The sequence below is a fragment of the Echinops telfairi genome, unplaced genomic scaffold (genome assembly GCF_000313985.2).
Source record: "Echinops telfairi isolate 266 unplaced genomic scaffold, ASM31398v2 ScPeMD7_1;HRSCAF=3_0, whole genome shotgun sequence".
Lineage (NCBI taxonomy): Eukaryota > Metazoa > Chordata > Mammalia > Afrosoricida > Tenrecidae > Echinops > Echinops telfairi.
Window position 1 is genome coordinate 26,542,756 of NW_022103896.1, and position 22,341 is coordinate 26,565,096.

Consider the following 22,341-nt stretch of genomic DNA (forward strand, 5'->3'; position numbering starts at 1 on the left):
AAAAGAAAAAGTTAGCATCCAGTGCTACTGTGTCCCACAGGTTCTCCATTGACCCACACTCCCTCCACTGGTGAGTTAGAGGAGCGTGCCAGGACTACCACTGGTGCTTTTGCTGTTGCTAGCGCATCTGCAGATGCTACTGTCTCCAGTGTTACAGCTGTCACCATGCATAGACTTCCCGAAGAACAGCGAGTGCAAGTTATGAATCTCAGAAATTCAGGTCTGGACCCCAACACATCCAAGGACGGGCTCTCTCCTCATCAAGCAGATACACAAAGCACAAGCAGAAGACCAAGAAATGCTGAACAGATAGAAAGAACTAAAGAGCTTGCAGTTGTTACTCATAGAGGTATTGGATGTTATTTTACTTGTGCCCATTTAGTTACCGCCAAAGCTATGTTTTGGTAATGATTCTAAGCAGAGAGCGAGCTGCCCATAAGCCAAGATATGGAAAATGAAACACAGACTTCAAATAAAAACCTGAAAATATAGTTAGACATAGCCAAGCTTTCATAATTGGAAAGCGCTAAAATTAAGTAAAGATAAAAAGTCAAGAAGTAATACCACTGTTTGGGGAAAAATAAGCATAGACAGTAAAGAATGCATAAAAGGGATAGTAAAAGCAAATCTTACATACCTATTGCTTTTTACATATCAGATATGATGTTGAGGTAGCAGGTAAAGAAAATGGCCAGTTTCTATTAATATATACATGTTTAAACATGGACCGTTTATCTCATGTAGTAAATTTTAGTATTTGCATGAGATTTTTTTTATTAAATTCTAACCCTGAAAATGAGCAAATAGATGATATAATTGGAGAAAAACAGAAACATTATATCTGGTGATTGCTCTGTATAGCTTTTTCTTTTATTTCTAAAGTAGTTTTTGCTTGATCTATATGATTGCACTGTGAATGTTTTTCTCATTTTGAAAATTTTATGGCTATTGATTAAGATTGAATTATAAATATCCCTTAGTTTGTAATTTATCTTATAAAGAAAAAAAACATAATGAAGCAAATCATATATTGGGAATTTTCTAGTCAAATAATATAAACCTTTCTTAATTTAAACATCATAGCAAGTCTTTCTTTTTCTGTTTCATGGTGAATGCATTTCATAGAGTAGTTTAGGAAGAAAATTAATGTAGTATCAGAAATGTTTCATTTATATCAAGTTATGCATCAGTGGAAACTAATTGAACATATTAGAAGTTGAAAATATCTACTCAATGTCTAACTCATCATTGTGTAACCTATATATTTGCTGTGGTTCATGCAGTATAATTCTATATGGCTTCTACAAAGCACAATATAAGGAATTGGAAAGCATTCAATGCCTTACAATACAATAAGGAGATAAATCAGGATGTCTTTATATACATTAATTGAAAAACCAAACAAGTATTTCAGAAGCTCATTTTCATTCAAATTTATATTGAACATACATATTTCACATCTAATAAATCATTCTAAAATAAATCTTGACATGTGATAGTCTCCTTTTTAAATAATGAAATCGCCATGATTTTGCTTCTGTGTTTCCACTTTTCAAGATACAGGGATCATAACACTATTATTATGAAGTATAGAGATTCTTCTTATTTTATGAAATCAAAGGTGTAAAATATATTAAACTATCAATTAAGAAAAACCACCAATTAGTTTTTCTCAATTAAGTACCAAAGTCTCTTCCATGGTAAATTCCATTCTCTCCTTACCTAATTTAATAGTGTTCTAATGCTATTTGAGAGCCAACACATGTTTCAGCTTTCCATATCTTATATAACTTTCCTTCTGAATATGATCTATTCATTTAGTGGTGCCATCTATATCAGAAATAAATATTTTCATCATTAAAGTTTTGAACATTTGTTTGAAAATATTTTGAGTGTTATATGCAGCATTATTATCAGTAAATTAAATTTTCACTATCCTATTATGAAATGTATGTTTTAATTAAAAACAGTCCCCCTGACTATTCCTCAGTATTTTTCTATTATTTCAGTAATTTTGGTTGACCATTAGCTATTAAGTTTAAATGTAAACTATTACTATTATGTACAAAATATACTGACAATTTTAGATGTAGACAGAGCCCATTATATGATATTCATTGCTTAATGGTTTCAAAAACCCATGAGATGCAGTTAAAAGTTTTCAAACATTGAAACAATCTTCAGAGTCTTGACTCCTAATAAGGTGAGATGTCAATCTGGAATGGACTGGCATCAAAATTATATTTCTTTTGAAATAATCTTAGCTCAAGCAACAAGCCTGAAAGGCCTACTCTGAGCCAGGTTGTGTTTGAGGGTAAATTAAGACCAGAAATGCATGGCCTCTTTGTTCAAGATCTTGCAGTAGAATAGACAACAGAAAGAACACTAGCCACGAAGTACAAGGATGATTTGGTAGCATTCCAGGTTAACGAGACTGCTAAAATGTCACATGGCTAACTCAGGGCCACATGCATTTATCATTTTATTAAAAAGAGTGAGACAAAGCCCAAAGGTAATTGCTTAATTTCTCTAAATATTTCAGGAACAAAAAAATTCTTGTTTTTCTACTTTATCCTCCCACATTGGTGTCATAATTTCCCTTGAAAAATGACCTGATGAATAACTTCAGTATTTCTGTGTAACTTTTATAACTTCAGTATTGTATGTTTTATGATTTCCGAATCACCCAATAAGTAAAGTTAAGACCTGGTGATGACACATAGAAGCCTGTGTGATCTGGGTTTGCTCATATCTTCAAAATCATCTCATGCCACTGTCATGTCACCCTCTCATTAACAAGATAATTCTACTTTTAACTTGTCAAAAATGCTATCTTCTTTTCAACCTCAACCCAGTTCCATGTGCTATCTTTCTCCCCTTCACCCAGATCATGCTAATTAATTCACTGCTGTCAGCTTGTTGTCACCTCCAGAAACTTTAGATCTTCCTCTAATAATCTACCATCAAATCACATGAATCTCTTTGTAATTATGAGCCCTTTCCCTACCCACGTAGATTTTCATTTCCACGAGAAAAGAGAGTAGATGGGTTTCTTTCAGATAGCATTTCCAGTTCTGGCCTATAGAAGTATTAAGAAGATTTTGTGTGTTCATGGATAAATGTTTACAATTTCATTAGCTAGACCATTCACTTAAATTTCCCAGAGTTTCATAGTCCTTAGCATTATGAGAATTCCAAGATATTTCAAGATTAAAGGTCATTTTGTTATGGTTTTAAACATACCCATGTTCATCAATGCTAGTAATAGATGAACCACTTTTAAAGAAACTAGTTTTATAATTTCACATTAATTTATTGCTATTATTATATTGTTATTCAAAAACATAATATAAAAGTGGATTATAAATATCTTGTTTATAATATTATTTTTAAAATAGCAACAAACCAAACCCATTCCCACCAAGTTGATGCTGATTCACAGCAACCCTATAGGACAAAGAAACACTGAGCCACAGGTTTGTCAGCCCTTCAGCTTTTGGGAAGTGGACGGTCCCATGTTTTCCCTTTGCGGGACTTTCTGTTTAAAATGATAAACCTTTGAGTAGCTGCTCAGTTCCTAACCCCTGTACAACCAAGGCTCTTGGTATGATCTGTGCATTTCCATACACTAATACTATTTAACAAATAAATATGTGAAACTATAAAATAAATAGACTTTCTATAAACACATTAAATGTTATACAGTGGTGTCTTCTTGATTCATTTACTACTGGATTTTGAAAAAAAATTGATCATGGTTTATGTATCACAGCTTCTTGTGATGTTGTGAAATCTCTGCTGTCTTGAAGGAAAGCTTGGGACATAGGGGCTTATGGGCTGGGCTGCTAACACAAGATTAGCAGTTCAAAAACACTAGCTTCTCTGTAGCAGAACCAGGAGGCCTTCTGTTACAGCCACAGAAACCTAGCAGGGCAATTCTGTTCTGTCCCATAGGGTCACTATTACTCAGGATTAACTTTATGGTAGTGCAAGTCGTGTGCAGTTTTGTGCCATCTGATGATTACTCAGATCACTACTCTATTTAGACTTAAATTAAACTTTAATTTTGAAGTATTATGTGATTGGTGTTAACTTTTCCAGAAATGAAAATTGAGTACTTTATAATTGATGACAATATTATTAGGAACACATAGCACAGGTACACTGGATTTACACACAGAATTTGGTACTCTGTATTTTTCATGATAAATTAAGTATATCATTTTGACTCTGTCATTATAATAGTTATATAATCTGTTACTAATTTGAAAAACCCTAAGATATTTATGAAATATTTTTTGATTCTCTAATGGGTACTAATTCTAAGAATTTTATAATTTATTATAGTTCAAATAGAATTTAATATAATTTGAATAGACTTCCTGGAAAAAGGATTTTTTAACATCCTTCTCAGGTACAGTAAAAAAAAACACCTCTGATTTTATCCAATTAAAGAAGAAACCTTAACTATTGAGATTAAAATAAGTAGAAAATATTAATAATGATAGTTCAGATCTTCTGTGTATGGATGTCACAAACAGTACACTAAGTAGTGTCTGGTCATCCTCAGAATATGAATTTCAATACCTTTGACTCAGTTTTAGCATACTTTATGATCTGTTAAGTGTAAGATCTTGTGCAAGGTTAATTAGAACAATTAGAGTTCAATTTGCATGCTTTTAAAATACTTAAATAGTACCAGAGTGTTACAATTAGGTTATTCTCAGGATTGATCATGATATTGGATAGAAGAGCAAGAAATATTTGGTGTGTATCTCAATAAAATCAAAGAAAAAGCCAAGTTACTTTCATATCAATGTTTAGCATTGGGTAAGATGCCTAGACTGAGTCTACATTGTGGTTTAGTAAATATACACGTATCAAGGAAGGACTTCAAGCTGCAGAGCTGGAAGTTTCAGTTACTGAGAATTCTTGACTCATGCAGTAGTTGAATATTATAGCTATAGATTTATACTTTTGTTCACCACATACATTTTAACTTTATGAGAATGATATTACATTAGTGTTAGGACTGTAAAAATTAAGGCAGACTATGGTGTTTTTGTGTCATGCCTAATAAAATTGAAAAAATATTTGTTATAGTAATTACCTATAAGTAGCATTACCATTACAGTTTTCCAAATTTTAGTAAGGTGTGAGGGTAAAACTGACTGTTTACAAATAGTATCTTTTTTAAGTCTCAGAAAGTGGTACAAAATATATATGAACTTAAGGATGAATGAAAGCTCAAAAGTATTAAATTAAATTGATACAACTAGGACTCATAAAAATGTATTTGAGTAATAGTTATTTTAAATAGAAATATAATAAGTCTATAAGCAACCAAGCACACATATAGATAAATAAATGGTTAAATAAAAAGCTCAACCACTACAGAAAATTTATTTATTTAATTATGTAAGGAAACTTGTGAAAATCAACATATTTACTTTACAAAGTAATTGCGTAATTAAAATTAGTGAACAATATTCAGCGATATTTTACATTTCATCAGAATAGATGATCATGAACATAAGATCTCTTTACTTGCTGAACTGCTGCTGTGTGAATGCACCAGAGCACCTTGGATGGCAGGGCTTGTGTTTGCGTCCTAAGGCCACAGGCTTGGAAATGCTGCAGGGTCATTAGTCTGAGTATATGGGCGTCTCCGTGCATGGAAATCAATATCTTAGGGCTACAATGCAGAGGTCATACAAGAACCCAGTTTTCTTATTTTAAGACTCGTGTTGATTCATTCCTGCTTTCATCCAATGTTAAATTAGGGGATAACATATAATAACCCTGGATTGAGTGATAGTGAAGTTTCCAGTGTTAGAATTTAAGCAAGATTGTATTTTCTTCCTTGTGAAGCTCACAGTCTAATATTACACCATTTCACATAATCTTTAAGTGTGTTGTATTCCATACCACTCTCTGCAGTGAATGACACACAAATAAATAATGGTATCAAATTCAGCATAGAAAACAAGAGTTCAAGGTTTACCTGCTGTGAGTGATGCAACAATATTGGCATGCTTAAATGAAAGAGCAATAAATACACCTATAACTGAAATTTACACACCGATGAATATTGTCAAAGATAAAGAAATTCGAAGACTTTTCCTGACCAAATGTGTAATCAAGATGCATTTATATCACTTCTTGGTTTTGGGCTAAGATCAAGCACAAGATGCTTCCACAATTAGAGCTGATTAGAATTCAAAGTTTGAAAACAAAGAAGGAAGAGGACACATTGTTGTAAAATATGTCTGTCCTGACAGAAACTATCTGGGAAATCCCACAATATAATTTTTTTAACCAAAGCTTATTAAATGTGAATGCCTTATTTTCAACATCAACCACAACTATGTACAAGGACCTCAGCAGATGGAATATAGAGGAGCAAACTGACTACATCCATAGAAAGAAACCCTAGAACAACTCAATACTATCAGTCAAAAAACAAAAAAAAAGCTGGGGAATATGTGTAGATAAACCATCAACTGTTCACATGTAATATCAAATTGAAGTTGAAAGCAAGTGAGATTAAGAGTTGAAGTATGACCCCGAGAACATTCCACCTGAATTAAAGACCGTCTCAAGAATAAATTTGCTTCAATAAACACATAGCCACAGGCATGATTTGTTGTGGGATAACATCATGGACACGTCAGCCATTTCATAGGTGGACTTGCACAAGTACTGAAGGTAAACTTCAAGCCTGAATGAAAATATTAAAGGAAATTCTGGGCAAAAGAGTGAATCATAAAGATGGGTTAAGAAATGGAAGAAATACACAAAGGTCACTGTACTAAAATAAATGGTCCCTTCTGGAAATGCATAGGAAAAGAACTGATGGCAGCAAAGGAGGAAATCTCAGCTGCACTGAATTTGCAGGCCGAAATGGCTCAACAAATGGATGCGGTGCCGTAGTACTCACTTGCTTACCTAAGAAACTTAGAAGAGAGCTACCTGGCCAAATGTTTAGAAGAAATCAATATTTGCGTTCATTCCAATGAAAGGTGATCCAGCAAAATATGGAAACTATTGAACCATATCATTAATATCGCACACTAGTAAACATTTGCTGAAAAAACTTTGTAAAAATCCTGGCAGAACCACAAAAGATCTGCAGAATACAAGGCACATTTCGCAGATGACTTGAAGGGGGTTCCATTTCTGACACTAGCTGTGTCTTTGTTGAAAAGAGAGAAGATCCTGCCGTTGTGTTGTTGGCTGTACAAAGACGGTACGAATGATACATCATTATGGATAATACTGTGAAAAATGAGAATTCCAGAAAACGTAGCTCTCCTCTTGTGGAACATGTACTAGACCAAGGCCACAAACTTTGAAAATAACCAGGGAAAAGCGGTGGTTTAAAGTAGGACAATGTGTGCATCAGGGTTGGATCCTGTCACTACATTGATTCATTTTTCATGGTGAGAAATTCATCTGAGAAACTGGACTATAAAATGAAAAATGCTGCACAACAAGTTGAAGAGATCTCATTATTCATCTGCAGATGGTACAACCAGCCTGGCTCAAAGCAAAGAGGACTTGAGACATTTACTGGTGAAGATGAATACTATGGCTTCTTGATAAATCATACCTTAATATACGATGGGGCCACCCCCCTAATAGGGATTTTTTTCAAAGCTATGTGTTTAATTTTTTTTTTTACAAAACAACCTTATCAACTTCAAAGTCTTTTCCATTACATTTAATACATGTATCAAATCTGGGATTTCATTCTTCAAAACACTTTCTAACTCATCTGTTTGGATGGCTGCCCAGAAAGAAGCTCCCTCGTTTTTCTCATCACCTCTTCTAAATCATCAAATCGCTGTGCTTTCATGTCCCTCTTCATTCATGGCAACGAAGAGAAGTCACACAGACTGTGGTCTGGTGAGTAAGGTGTGGGGGCAAGAGAAGAATACTGGTTTTTTGCCTAAAATTGGCGCCCTGAGATGGTTGCATGAGTAGGTTCCTTGTTGTGGTGGCAAATCCAGTCCCTCATGTGCCATAAATCAGGCATTTTTTGTCACACGCTGTTACTCTATGTTTTCAGAACCTCTGATTATAAAGTTTGATTAACAGTCTGATCTGGTGGAACAAACTCCAAATGCATTACGTGTTGACATTTACATCCATTCAGGAAGTTGATGGACGTCCACAATGAGGTTTGTCATCAATCAACAAACAATTTTACCTTTTGTAAATGAGAAAACCACTTGTGCACTTGAGTTTTCCCCATAGTGCTGTCCTTGTAAGCTGTGTTCAACATCACAGCAGTTTCTACGGCATTTTTGCTGAGCAGGAAACCAAATTTCACAGCTGCGTACTGTCCTCCCAAATCGACCATCACCAAAAACGAGGTTCCAATGAAACTGCTTTTAGGAAAAAATTCACTGTGACCAGAGAGTACCTTCCCAGGCGATGTCATTGAGTGCACTAACTCAGAGCTTGTTGCTGGATGCTCACCTACCTAGTGGGGGAAATGCATACTAAAAAGCTGTGTGCAGCTTTTTTGGGGAGAGTGGGGATGGGGAACCCCCTCTTAAATAAAACAAAAATGTTCACAACTGGACAAGTAAACAGAATCATGATAAATGGAGAAAGGATTGAAGCTGTCAAGGATTTAATTTTACTTGCAATTGGATCAACACCCATAACATCAGCACTTGGGATATCGATTTTTTTCATAGAACAATTCTACTTTAAAACACTTCTTTGAAGTATTAAAAAACAGAATTCTCACTTTGAGGTTTCAGGTGTGCCTCACCCAAGTGATTGCATTTTCAGGTTTCTTATATGCATGCATAGCTGGAAAAGGAATGAAGATGGATGAAGCGTTAATTCCTTTGGATTACAATGTTGGCAGAGAACACTGCTATACCATGGACTGCCAGAAGAATGGTCCGATCTGTTTGCATGAGTTACACCCCCAATGTTCCTTAAAAGGGAGGATGGAAAGGCTTGCTTGTTAATTTTTCCTTCACATTCTTTGCCCATGTTATCAGGAGGGACAAATCCCTAGAAGAAGACGTCATGCACAGTAAAGTACAGGCTTGTTGAAAAAGACGAAAGCTCTAAATTCAATGGATTGGAAAAGTGGCTTCAATATGAGCTAAACTATAACAGTGATTAGGTAGATGGTGAAGCATAACTTAATATTTTATTCTGTTGCACATGGGTAGCTGTGATCCCAACTAACTTGCTAGCACTGGGTTACAAAAAAAAAGGATCTAGAAAATGTAGTGTATTTAGATTTATTTTATTTTTTAAATATGTAGACAAAACCTGTCAGCTGTTAATGAACAGCTAGCTATTTTTAAGACCAAAATATGGACATATTCTCCTGAAAAATGTATGTACACATTTAATAATTATTTTCTGTGTTGTAATTTTCCCATTGATACTTTAACTTAGACACATATAATATCTTGTGGATAAATTATATGTTATGAACAATCACAGTTATTTCTGTTCTACATTTTGACATAGTATAGTCAATTCTCTTATGGTGTATGTATTAATATTCCTTTACATCGAACCTAAGTAATTTTAGTTTGGCTTATAAAGTTACATGAAATTATATTGGCTGAAGTTGGTTATGATGAACTAGCGATTAAGAGATAATTTACTGCTTGAAAATTTGTTCTTAAATATAAATTACTCATTTATTTCCAGCATCTTAATTCAAACAAAAGAAATATTTTTAAATATTTCATAATAAATTTGACTTTCCTCAAGTCAGCTGATCTGAACATGCACATGACTTAACAAAGAGAATCAGAGTACAAAATATAAACCTAGGTAGATTTTTCATGTTTTTCTAGAAGTTAATATTCTCTGATGTGCAAAACAAAACTAGATCAGCACTGAAATATGACAGACAAGTAGAAGTGCTGGTTACTATGGATGTACTCTGTACCTATTTGGCAACATGCACAAAATCAAGTTTTATATTTTCAACCATACTAAAAATATACTGCTTTCTAAGAGTGTCTAAATACTTTACAGAACATAAATTTACAAATCTAAAACACAGGACTTTGATTCTTATTTTTCAATCTTTCAAAGTAAGCTATTTTATAAGTAGTTGTTTCAGTAAATCATGATCAATATGTACATTGTTAAATCACCAATTAAGTGTCATGGTTTTCATGAACATTTTATCTCTATGCTAAACATGTTGAGAATGTAAACTAAAGTGCAACAAAATGACTGTAATCTCAAAGAAAATCTTGCAGAGATAATCCGAAGAGAAAATAATTGATCAATTCTGAGACAAAATTAGTATAGAATGAAGATGGTACGTGCGGACAATGAGTGATGTCCATCCTCAAACATGTGCTACATTGTCACAAAAATGTAATCAAGACTGTCCTCTGGCATCAATATCGGAAATTTGTGTAGGAACCACGGAACAATAAAAATAATTATAAAATTATACTGATTATAAAGAAGACTCACTAACATTCATTTTTGTTCAAAAACAAGAAGGATGTTCAAAAGTTGTAGAAAGCTTTCATTATCTTTTAATTATGCTTTCAACGACTTTTTGAAACCCCCTCTATAGACTGTGGGTTTCCGATCACAGTCAATGTCTCCATCGCGACATGCAAGGCGCTGACATAAATGATGCACAGGTGCTTAGGAGTGCAGCACATGGTATTAGATAAAAATACTAGAGGATTTTCATAACAACATTAAGCAATTATAATTATTTTTCACAAATGCCAAATTTGTAAGTAATTATTTTACATTTTCATCAAATGCCACCTCTCAAGTTAATCTTTTGTGTTACTCTTATTCAGAGTAATTAAGAACTTCTTAATAGCCAATAGATATTTTTGATGGTGCTTCAAAATTCTATAGATTTTCATACTGTCTAAGAACATTTCCTCAGGAAAAATGTTTTGTGTTACTTTTGAATAAATGCTGTTTTCATATTTTCAAGATTAAATGATCATGAGTGTCCAATATTCAGATATTTCAGCAGTTAATTCTTTAAAATAACACACTCTCCTTTATTAGTGGAACAAGTGGACACGCATCATTAGTAATAACCTGTTATTAATATTTGCCTTACTGATTTTGTGGTTCATAATGGAAGGCTTAAATTTAAAATCAGAGATTCAAGCGGTTTTGTGTGCAGCCGATTTTCCAAAATAGTTACCATGGCTTATTATTTTCACCTCTGAACAGCATCCAGACACAGTGCATGTAAAATATGTGACTTTTAAATCCTTTCCCTGTTAACTTATTTTGCAGGAACCAGCCATTGTATTTGTGTGAAAAATGGGGACCATGGGGGCTTCTCTGTCTTTTGGAGTATGAAAAAATGGTCCTGTGTGAGAGATCATTTGTATCTTTTTCCAGATTATTTCAAGGCATTTTCACCCACTTTTGCAACAAGCTGCTTCCTTTGCAGGTCGTTTTCTAGAGCATATGGCTGCCCTGCTGTGCACAGAGTGAAAGCACACAATTAAGCTTTACAATTTTAGGAAGTGCCGAGCCCTCATATATGGCCGAGCAGCACGGTGTGAGCTTTGGGGCGTATTGCTCAGGATATGTCTCTCTTCACAATGACATCATTTGTCGTCCAAGTTATGGACTATTACTTGTTTTAAGGCTGATGGGTATTTTTTATGTTCAAGCATTCTTCAAGTAAACTACCTTGGAAATACAAATGGGATTAAAGTGAGAAAAATGTCTACATTGATTTTATTGAGAATCTAGACCTGTCAGAAATATGTTGTTGAATAGACTTACATTAAGGAAGAAATAAAAATCTCAACTCTACTGCACATTCTCATTAGAAAGGAATGAACCCAATATGATTTTATTAGAAAGACTAACGATAATGTTAATTACATATATTTTATGTACATTTTAATTTATCTATTTATATACTTAAACTAATTTATTAAAAGGCCATAGGCCATACATTTACATTTCACACTATCAAATGTTAATTACAGTATTTATTCAGTATTAATGCCAGTAAATGAGAGTGGTTATGCTTCATAGTAAAGCAAAATGTATTTAAAGTCAGATATTGATGATTAGTTAATCCAATAGTCTTGCACTAAAGAAACCAATGGGGACAGGTTATTCTGATCCCAACTCTTTGTAGTTTCCTGTGATATATACTTCAGGGCTCTGACTGAATTCTGTTGTTTATAATTAGCTGGTGTAGTTGCTAAAATTGAAGTTATAGGGTTAAATAAATCCACTACCATCAAGTTGATTCCAACCTTTGAAGACCCATTAGGATAGAGAAGAATTTCACAATAGGAATTATATATCTTTGGGGGGAAATTCCGTCTTATCTTTTTCCATCAGAGCAGTTGGTAAGTTTGAACTGCTGCCATTTCAGTTAGCAACCAAACACTTTAACCTCTACAGCAATGGAAAACATTTCACTTGCCCAGTTGAACAATGGAGCACATTTTCTATGAAAACTCCATAATGCTCCTCTGTTCTTTCCTGCATCCATAGCGAGTGGGGTCTCACCATCTTTGACCAGAGGTTGTATAGTTTAAATAAGATAGCAAGCAGAAATCAACTGCTTTACAAACTCAGCCAGTGAATGATACTGCTTATTTCTGTAGGCTGAACAAAAAGAAGATAGATACTGGTTGTATAAAAATCCCTAAAGGTAAAGATAAATATGAAAAATTAAGAAAAAAAATTAGCCTAGATTTTGAAGTTTCTTGGTAGCTAATTTTCTTAGGAATAAAGAGTATATTGCAGTGTTGATATAGAACATTGAAAACAACTTATAAATACAAGTCTATTTCACACTACTCTCATCTATGTTATACCAATGTAATGCAAGCATTCTCTTAGGCACTTTTATTAAATTTCCAATCATAATAAAGTCAACTCAATTAACTCTCTTTTTTCCCCATTCTTCCTGGAGAGAAAATAGCTAGAAAAACTTCAGTTATGTGACCTACTAAAAAAAAAATTCCCCAAGAAAGAAGCGAACAATTATTTATAATGATACCTACATGTTATCTTTTAAGTCTATGATGTGGGTCACAAAACAAGTTATTGGACATAGTACCTAAAAGGCATATTTAAGTCAAATCCCTAATTATTTCCATTGACAGGCCTTTCTTCATCAGCTTCCATTAGGAAATAATGAAATGGGGACAATCTCAAGGAGGGTTTACTTAGGAAGTGACTTTTTCTAAATATGTTGTGACAAGGGAACCATGCTATATGTTCAGTTAGTCACAGCTGAGCTGGACTGTTTCCAGTTGAGGGAAAAAAATATTGTATGAAAGAGTCCTGTTCAGCCAACTAGCTTGAAAGGACCTCCTGAAGGTCCCAGTTGACAGAATAGTGAGTCATCCAGAGGAACAACAATGTTGGTCTTATTTTCCTCCCTCACCCCGTACTCCCTCAGGAGATATCCAGAGTATAAGCACGTCAGCTGATGGAGTCCAGTGTTTCACAGACCTGGAAGTCCATAACATTCACCTTGGGAAGTTATTAAACTGTGGATTCTAATGCAATAGATCTGGGTGGAGCATGGTATTCTGCTTCCCTAACAAGCTCCCAGCTGATGCTAGGGCCACTATTGTAATGCCAGTTTGCTTAGTGAGCTTGTAGAGTAGGCAGATCAAACGTAGAGAAAACACACAGGAGATAAGGCAAATTGTTCTGAAAAGGGCAGAGAATTTTATAGGGCATATATGGATTGTGAAAATGTTTTTTTTAATTCAACAACCATGAATTTAATAATTGAGTCCAATACAACTATTTTGGATCTTCAATACTCATCTTAAGTAGAGTCTATGTAATGATACAAAGGTTTCTAGTATAGAGCTTATAAAAAAATCATAAACTGAAATCACAAGAATGAAGTAAGCCTGGTACTTGTGAAAGGAATGTCACTTTTTCCTATTTTAATTTTTTTATTTAAAACTGTATACTGCATTAATGAAGTTTGTAATGGGAGAATAGGTGTGTATTAAGTCAAGAGTGTTGTATTAAATTGGATCATTGTTTATTATCAACTTTATTATTGAACATAGTGCCTAAAAGGCATATTTAAGTCAAATTCCTAATTATTTCCATTGACAGGCCTTTCTTCATCAGCTTCCATTAGGAAATAATGAAATGGGGACAATCTCAAGGAGGGTTTACTTAGGAAGTGACTTTTTCTAAATATGTTGTGACAAGGGAACCATGCTATATGTTCAGAATTATAATTCTTTCCTAATTAGAGTTGTGTGATTTTAGAAAACATTATAGGGTACCTAGGTAATCTATCCAACCAGGAAAATAGTAAATTAAGGTAAGATAAAAAGTGAATTGATTGAATGTTAACATTAAACTGTTTGGCCAGTGTAATATGAAAAATTAATTTAAATTTGTTGGGAAATGAGAATTAAAAGCCTAATAAATTAAAAGGCTAAGGCTGTTCTAAAAGTGTTAAAAGTATCTGTGACACATCCCAATGGCAACTCTTCCCATATGGTGACTTTTATTTTGCCAATTTTAAGAATCCCTAAAGAGAATGTAAAATCCCACATTTTTTTCATATGATTTTGACATTTTATAGAACACCATAGCTGTAAGTCCTGTTATGCCAAGCTTTGTGGGTACATCTGCTGGTATCTACATATGTGTTATGGATTCTGCATTTGTTCCAATTCTGGGAGGAAAAAAAGGCAATGCAAAAAATGTAGGGTATGTATGCAATAATTAATTAAATGATAATAAACCATTTATTTAGTTCCATCTACTGGCTCCTGACTATGTAGAAAATCAATTCAATCTCTTAGGTCTATAAATGTAAACAGTCAACTTAGCAAAGCATGTTTCCTTTTATTATCTGACACTTTTTGTTCAGTTTTTCAAATTAAAAGCAAAAAAAAAAACACATTTAATTTTTAGTCTGAAAGCATCTAAAATAACTTTCTACAAGATTTGGAGACCGTATTGCACTGATTTTAACTGAAAACATAGCTTCAGAATGTTCTTTTAGAAAATGGAGAGGCTAGAGGAGAATGTACTTCAAACTCTGATGAAGTATTGTCCTTATCATCAAAAAAATGAGCATGATCACCTATTGATGGGTGGTGCCCTACATTCCTATTCTAGCACAAGAGGAAATACTATAATTTTGTGCAAAAAAATTAATACAATGTTTCTGACAAATCTAGAGAGTGTATGACTTAACTTGCCCCCACAGGGAAATAAGATTTAATACAAACATTTTTTTAATATATAACATCCTAAATTGGAATAGCCCCTGAAACTGACTTAGTACTATAATTGGTAATAGAAATAACTGAAATTTAATAAATTTTTTACTGTGTGTCAGGCACTAGAATTTATTTTAGAATGGAAGCTCAGTGTGTTAGGGTCCCATAGGGTATGAATTGGCAATAGCACTCAAGTCACTAAATAGCAGTGACTTTGATTTTGTTTACTTTAGTATGCTGTGTAGTGTAGTGCGTTACATATTAGACTACTAACTGCAAGGTTATCAGTTTGAAACCACCTGCTTCTCTGTGGGAGGAAGATGAGGCTTTTATGTTTGTAAAAATTTACAGTCTCAGATACATATAGGGGCAGTTCAACTCTCTCCCTCCTATAGGGTTGCTTTTTGTCAGAATCCGCTCAATGGCACTGAGTTGAGTACAATATATAGTTAAGAATTGTCGTTTAATCAAAGTTTTGAGTATCACATGAAGTTTACATCTATGTATTTTGATGTGGAAGAATAAGAGTAACAAACTGTTATAGTAGGACAGTTTGAATCTTAAAAAATATTGGGTGCTGAACTATACTATTCATTCAATATTTTAAAAGAGATAACATCAAATTATTAAATACATTAAATATTTAAATATTTTTAGAGTTTAGTATGTAGAATTTACTAATAAGCTTGGTTGGTCCAACCCATAATTTAAAATGTGAATATTTGAGTTTTTTACAAAGTCCTAATTTGCATGTGTCTAAAAAAAAATTTCTGTGAATTTGCACATATTTAGTTGCATTGCAACAGTTCCCATCAAATAGTGGTAAGAATTTTTTTCTCTTCATATAAAGTTTAATTTCTTTAGGCATATTGTAAAATCAAAGATTTTTCACAAAGATTCATGAATCACATAATATTATGCTCCTGAATGTTCTCCTGTAGCATTCTCCAACATACTTCAGAAATATGATTTAGTTACCATGTATGCCTAATCATTTTTATAATTGCTAATAGGAGCATTTTAAGATAAATATGCTTTTATCAGAAATTTGGATTATTAAACCAATAGTAAATCTTATTTGAAAAATGATAAGGTATACACTACAGGAATATCATCCTGCTTTTACCCTGCCATCTGCACAGTTTCCTGGTATTTCTTGCACAAAGACAATAAGGAAGCAGTCTCTCTGCTAAATAAACTCTCAAGATAAGTTTTGTTCAGTCGTTTTAGTATGTTGAAAAAGGTACATATGTATGAGTCTAATCAGCAGCCTCTATGGTAAATACTATCAGAAGGATGTTGCCGTCCGTGTGCACAAGGTCTAAAGCCTTGAACACCCTCCGGGGCAGTTCGTTCTACTCTGTCCTCAGGGTCACTGGGAGTTGCCATGAAATCCGTCACAATTCACAGTGACCTGACGCAAAACAGGGACAAAATTTCCAGGTCCGACTACAAAAAACTCTTGCTTTGTTTGCGCCCATCATTGTAACATGTGAGTGCACCTACCTCATACAGTGTCTTCCTGTATTTCTGTGACCTCAACTGTACCAAACATGATGTTCTTCACAGCTCCTGGGCCCTCCGAATCATATTTCAGAAGTTTGGGAGAGAAAATCTCAACATCCTCCCTGCTAAGAAGTCCTAGGGGTTGGACCTTTTCTGAGACAGCTGTGTTTGTTCTTTTGTAGGTTTTCCATATATATTAATTCCTTGACTACCCCATAAGTCAACAGCACTGATTATGCTTAGATTTTCCTTTCTATGGTCCAGATTTCACACATACATGTATACCAATCACCATGATTTGAGTTAGGCATACTCCTATAAGGTGACTAGCTGATGGAATTGGCTTACATGGTATTTTGGATGTCTTCGGAATATATCTTTAGGAACTATTTTGGTTGTCCATTACAGAATGTAGCTATACAATTTTTTAAAGTTATCTTTTAACATATTTTTTGGCTTGGAACATGAAACCACCACTTAGCTAAACAACCACACAATAATTTTCCTCTGAAGAAATTTAAACATGTTCATAAATGTTATACATGCTTTAGCCTCTAATGTAAACTTAAAGACAACTTTCACAACATTAGTGTTTCCTTTTTCTTTTGTTTAAACTCCGTTCATAAATACAGTTGAATCAATTGCCCTCAGGTCCTCTCACCATCATGGGGCCCCAAGCTTGTCAGCAGAGAAGTACAGCAGCACCGTGGGGTTTGGAGTACTTAACTTGCTTACAGAACATTTCCGATTGTACTTATACAAAATTTCATTTTGCAGAGAAATTAATAATTTTTGTTAGAAAATAGGTAAGCTAACATAGGTAAGCAAAGTAATTTTTCCTATACCTTATAGGAGTAAGAAATAAGTCCTCTAGAGTTTAGTCCAACTTTTATTCTTCTATTTATTATTTTTTCCACCACTTGTCTGTCAGGTGGTCATATTGTGGTGTCTGGGATGTTGCTGTAATGCTGAAGGTAATGTCAATGGCTATTCAAATACCAACAGGGTTACCCAAAGTGAACAGGTTTCAACAAAGCTTCAAGATGGAGAACAGACAATGAAGAAGGAATAGGCTGCTCACTTCGGAGGAATTAACCACTGAAAACCCTCTGACCAGCATTGAAACCTTGTAAGTTATTGAAAACACAATGAACAGCAGCAGAACCTGTCAGAGACAGTGTGCAAAGGTGAGCCCCTCAGGTTGGAAGGCGCTCAACATTTAACAGAGGAACATCCTTCTCAAAGTCAAGTCTACAACAAGATAATGACATTGATGGAGTAAAGTCTGCAGGAGGAAAGCCTGTGGGACCTCTATTTGATGAAAGTCCATGAGTCAAAATAAGAGGAAGTAACTACAAGCATCAATTAATAATTGAAACTGGATATGAATGAAGTATCACTCTGGGAAAGTTAGAGATTAATAAAAATGGAGTGAAATGGATAAAGCTATTTCAGGAGTTCTAGACATCAGTGAGCAGAAATACCCTGGAATTGCCTGTTTGGAAGAAAACCATATGATTTAATATGCTAGGAATGATATAATCCAGAGCAATCCCATTGCATTCATCATCAAAATGGATATTTCAAGATCAATCTTGAAATACAATGCTGTCTGTTCTAAGATAATCTGTATCTTTATACAAGGAAATACAATGAATGAAATTATAATTCAAACTTATGCACCAACGACTTAAGGGAGTGAAGCAGAAACTGGAGAATTCTACCAACATCTTCCATCTGATATTGCTCAAATTTGCAATGAAGACATGGCTAATTATTGGTGACTGGAATGCAAAAGTTGAAAACAAAGAGGAAGAAATACAGCTGGAAAATATATTCTTGGTAATAGAAACAAAACTGGAGATCACATGATAGAATTTTGCAAGACCAACCATGTCTTCATCTGAACTACCTTTTTTCCACAACACACATAGTGACTGCCCATGTGGACTTCTCTAGAAGGAATATACAGAAATAAAACCGGCTATGTTTATGAGAAGAGATGATAGAAAAGCTCAATATCAGCAGCTGGAAACAGGCCCACGGTGATACAGGATGGGATATCAATTGCTCATAGGTGAGTGCAAGTTCAAGTTGAAAAAATTGAAACAAGTACACAAGAGACAAAACACAGCCTTGAATATACCCCACCCAAGTTTTGAGAACACCCAGAGTAGATGGGTTACATTTGGTGCATTACACACGAATGACCGAAGACCTACTGCTCTGTGCGATGGCATCGAGAAAGCAAAAGATCACTAAAAATGGAAAGAAAGAAAATATTAAGCGGTGCTAGAAGAGACTCTGAAACTTGATCTAAATAATGGAGTGGCTAAGGCAAAAGGAAGAAATGATGACATCAAAGAGTTGACCTGAAAATTCCTAAGGATAACTCACGGAGAGAAAGGACAATGTTATGGTGAATTGTTCAAAGACCTGGAGTTAGAGACCCAAAAAGGAATAACATGCTCAGCATAACTTAAAGTGAAGGAATTAAAGGCAAAATTCAAGCTTTGAGTTGCAATATTGAGATTCTATGAGAAAAATATTGAATGATCTAGGAAGTATCAAAAGAAGATGGAGAGAATACACAGAATCACTGTACCAAAGAGAACTGGTAGGCATTACACCACTTTCTTATATGAGAAAGAACCAAGGGTGCTATAGGAAAAGTTGACGCTACACTGAAAGCATTAACTGAAAAGAAAACTCCAGGAATTGATGGAATACAAATTGAAATGTTTCAACAAGCTGATGAAACACTGGAAGCACTCACTTGTCCATGTGAACACATTTGGAACACAGCTCCTCGGGCAACTGACTGCAAGAAATCTATATGTGTACCCTAACGGGATTCATAAACTATAAAACACTACCAGTAATATCACATGCAAGTAGAATTTTGCTGAAGATCATCACCCTAGTAGCAACAGTACATTGACAGGGAACTACTAGAGCTTCAGGCCTGGTTCAGAAGGATGCGGAACAAGAGATGAACATTGCTAATGTCAGATAGAACTTGACTGAAAGAAGAAAATACCAGAAGGATGTCTTTCTGTGTTTCACTGACTATGCAAATGCATTGAATGGTTTGGAACATACCAAATTATGGATAGTCTTGAAAATTCCAGAACACCTCTTTGTGTTCCTGAGGATGTTGAACGTGGATAAAGAAGCAGTTGTGAGAAAAGAATAAGAAAATACTGCCTGATGTAAAACCAGGACAAGTGGAAGTCAGGGTTATATTCTTCTTATTATACCTAGATGCTGAGAAGATAATCAGAGATACGGCCTTATGTAAAGAAGAATATGTCATCAGAACTGGGGGGTGGCTTATTAACAACTACAATTTGCCGTTGACACAAACTTTCTTGTTGAAAAAAAGAGAACTTGAAGCATTTGCTGATGAAGATCAAGGTCGGTTTTCAGGTTTCCATGTGGATTACAACTCAATGTAAAGAAAACCACTACCCTCACGAGTGGACTAATGCAGACATGGAGAAAAGATGGAAGTTGTCAGGGATTTCCTCTTGTTTGAATCCACAATCAATACTCATGGAAGCAGCAGTCAAGGGATCAAACAGCCCATTGCATTAGGTCTGTCTGCTGCTCAAACCTCTTTAAAGTCTTGAAAATCAGTATGTTATTTTGAGGATTGAGGTACACCTGATCTAAGCCATGGCATCTTTAATTGCCTCAGATGCACGTGAAAGTTGGATATTGAATAAGGAAGACCAAACTAAAATTGATGCATGTGATGTATATCGTGTTAGCAAGGATTGTTGAAAGTGCCTGAATTGCCAAAAGAACAAACATGTGTGTCTTGGAGAAGTAGCCAGAAAGCTTCTGGAAGGTTCTGTCTCACTTTCTGTGGGCATGTTCTCCAGAGACCAGTCCCTGGAGAAGGACATCATGCTTTCTAAAGTAGAAGGGCAGTGAAAAATGGGCGAGATCAGCTACAAGCTGGGAGGACAGTGCACGACACGGTACCATGGTAGTGCTTCGTCTGTGGTAGATAGGTTGCTATTAGCTGGAACCTATTAGATGGCGCCTAAGAGCAACACTAAATATTCCTTACACACCATGGTAATTACTCTACTTTGAAGGGTGATAGGAGTCATTAATTCAAAAACAGACATACAAATATACAGTAGCTATTTTTAACATCCAAAATCAAGATATAAAGGAAGTTATGTTGTCATGATCGAGTGGGTCACACATTAACTGTGAAGAGGGTGTAAATATAAATTATTTGCAAATGAATCCCTAAAAATAATATCTCAAGGAATCATGATATAAAACACAGTAAAAAAGAAGAGAAAAACAATATACCTTTGGAATAAAACAATTAAACTAACACAAATATATACCAGAACATAACAATAAAATGCAAGTAATTAATTTGCTTAAAATAAAATTTTTCTTTTCAATAGATTATGAAAATATCCTTAGTAACAAGCTTTTTTATCATGTAACTGCTACTGCTTCCAAGCTACTTGTTGTTAAAGCCAATATTATAAATTTATCAGAGTGAGAGGAGTATAAATGTGTAATATTGCATTTACTGTGTTTTCATTGCAATGCTTGAATATGATCTACATAGACAAAGAGAGGGAGTCCAGGATCCTCAAAAACATTTTTTATTTCATTTAATATCACCGATCTTGTTTATAAGTGCCTCTACGAATTCATAGGCTTATATATTTCCAATTGAAAAAATACCCTGGTACTCATTAATACTAGCCATGCACTTTTTTCCTTTTTCTAATAAAAATATTTTGCAAAGTAATCAATTTTTACAAACTATACATAGCAATGAAGTAGTATAGTAAATTATGGGTATATGACTTTTGAGATTATGCAGTGAAGAGCTAATCAGTTTTTAAATAAGGAACCTGAAGTTGGAAGATCTTTTATAACCAATTTATAAAAGTTAAATCATAGAGGACCACTTAAAGGCCATCTTCTGCAAACACTCAATTGATGCTTGAATCCTGTCATTCTGTGAGTATGAGCTCCCAACATTAAAGTCTGGCGTCCGAAAGAAAATTCACTACCTCTGATCCTCCAATCCAATATTGTTTGTTTAGCACATCTTCTCAGATTACATTGGCAAAAATTTGCCTTCTTTTTTTTATAGCAAGAAACTGAAGTTATATACTGCCATATTGATAAAAAAAAATCTGATATTTGAAATAAAATCAAGCTCCCTATTTATGTGGTATATAGCATGAATGTTTATAATAATAAAATGCCAAATCAGTTGCTGTCCTTTTGAATCCATTCACAGGAAACAATAGAGCTGACCCATATGGTTTCCAAGATTCAAAACATTTACAAATTCAGGTGATCACAGCTTTCTCCCACAGAGAAGCTAGGGAGCTGGGACCCGTGCCCTGCAAGTGCTGTCGAAAACGCAAACCAGTTACCATTGCTCACTGCCAATGCTTAGCAGCCCTGGAGGACAGAGTAGAACTGCTCCGGAGGGTTTGCAAAGCTGTAAATCTGTGAAAGAAGCAGACTGCTTTCTTTTCCATTCCAGAGAGGATGGTGAGTTTCAATCATGGGTCTGTGATGAAACTTTTTAGTTTGTAGCTAGTGC

General features: G+C 34.5%; 1 protein-coding gene across 2 annotated transcripts in view; it reads left to right on the plus strand.

Moving 5' to 3' along the window:
- Positions 1-22,341, plus strand: part of CSMD3 (CUB and Sushi multiple domains 3) — a 1,328,144-nt gene that overhangs the window by 497,223 nt on the left and 808,580 nt on the right. Inside the window, exon 7 of one of the 2 annotated variants that reach the window (XM_045286022.1) lies at positions 41-349. The exons of the other annotated variant lie outside the window; for it this stretch is intronic. Coding sequence (XP_045141957.1) covers positions 41-349 — 309 coding nt within the window. The remainder of the gene's footprint in view (positions 1-40; positions 350-22,341) is intronic. 2 annotated transcript variants of the gene reach the window in all.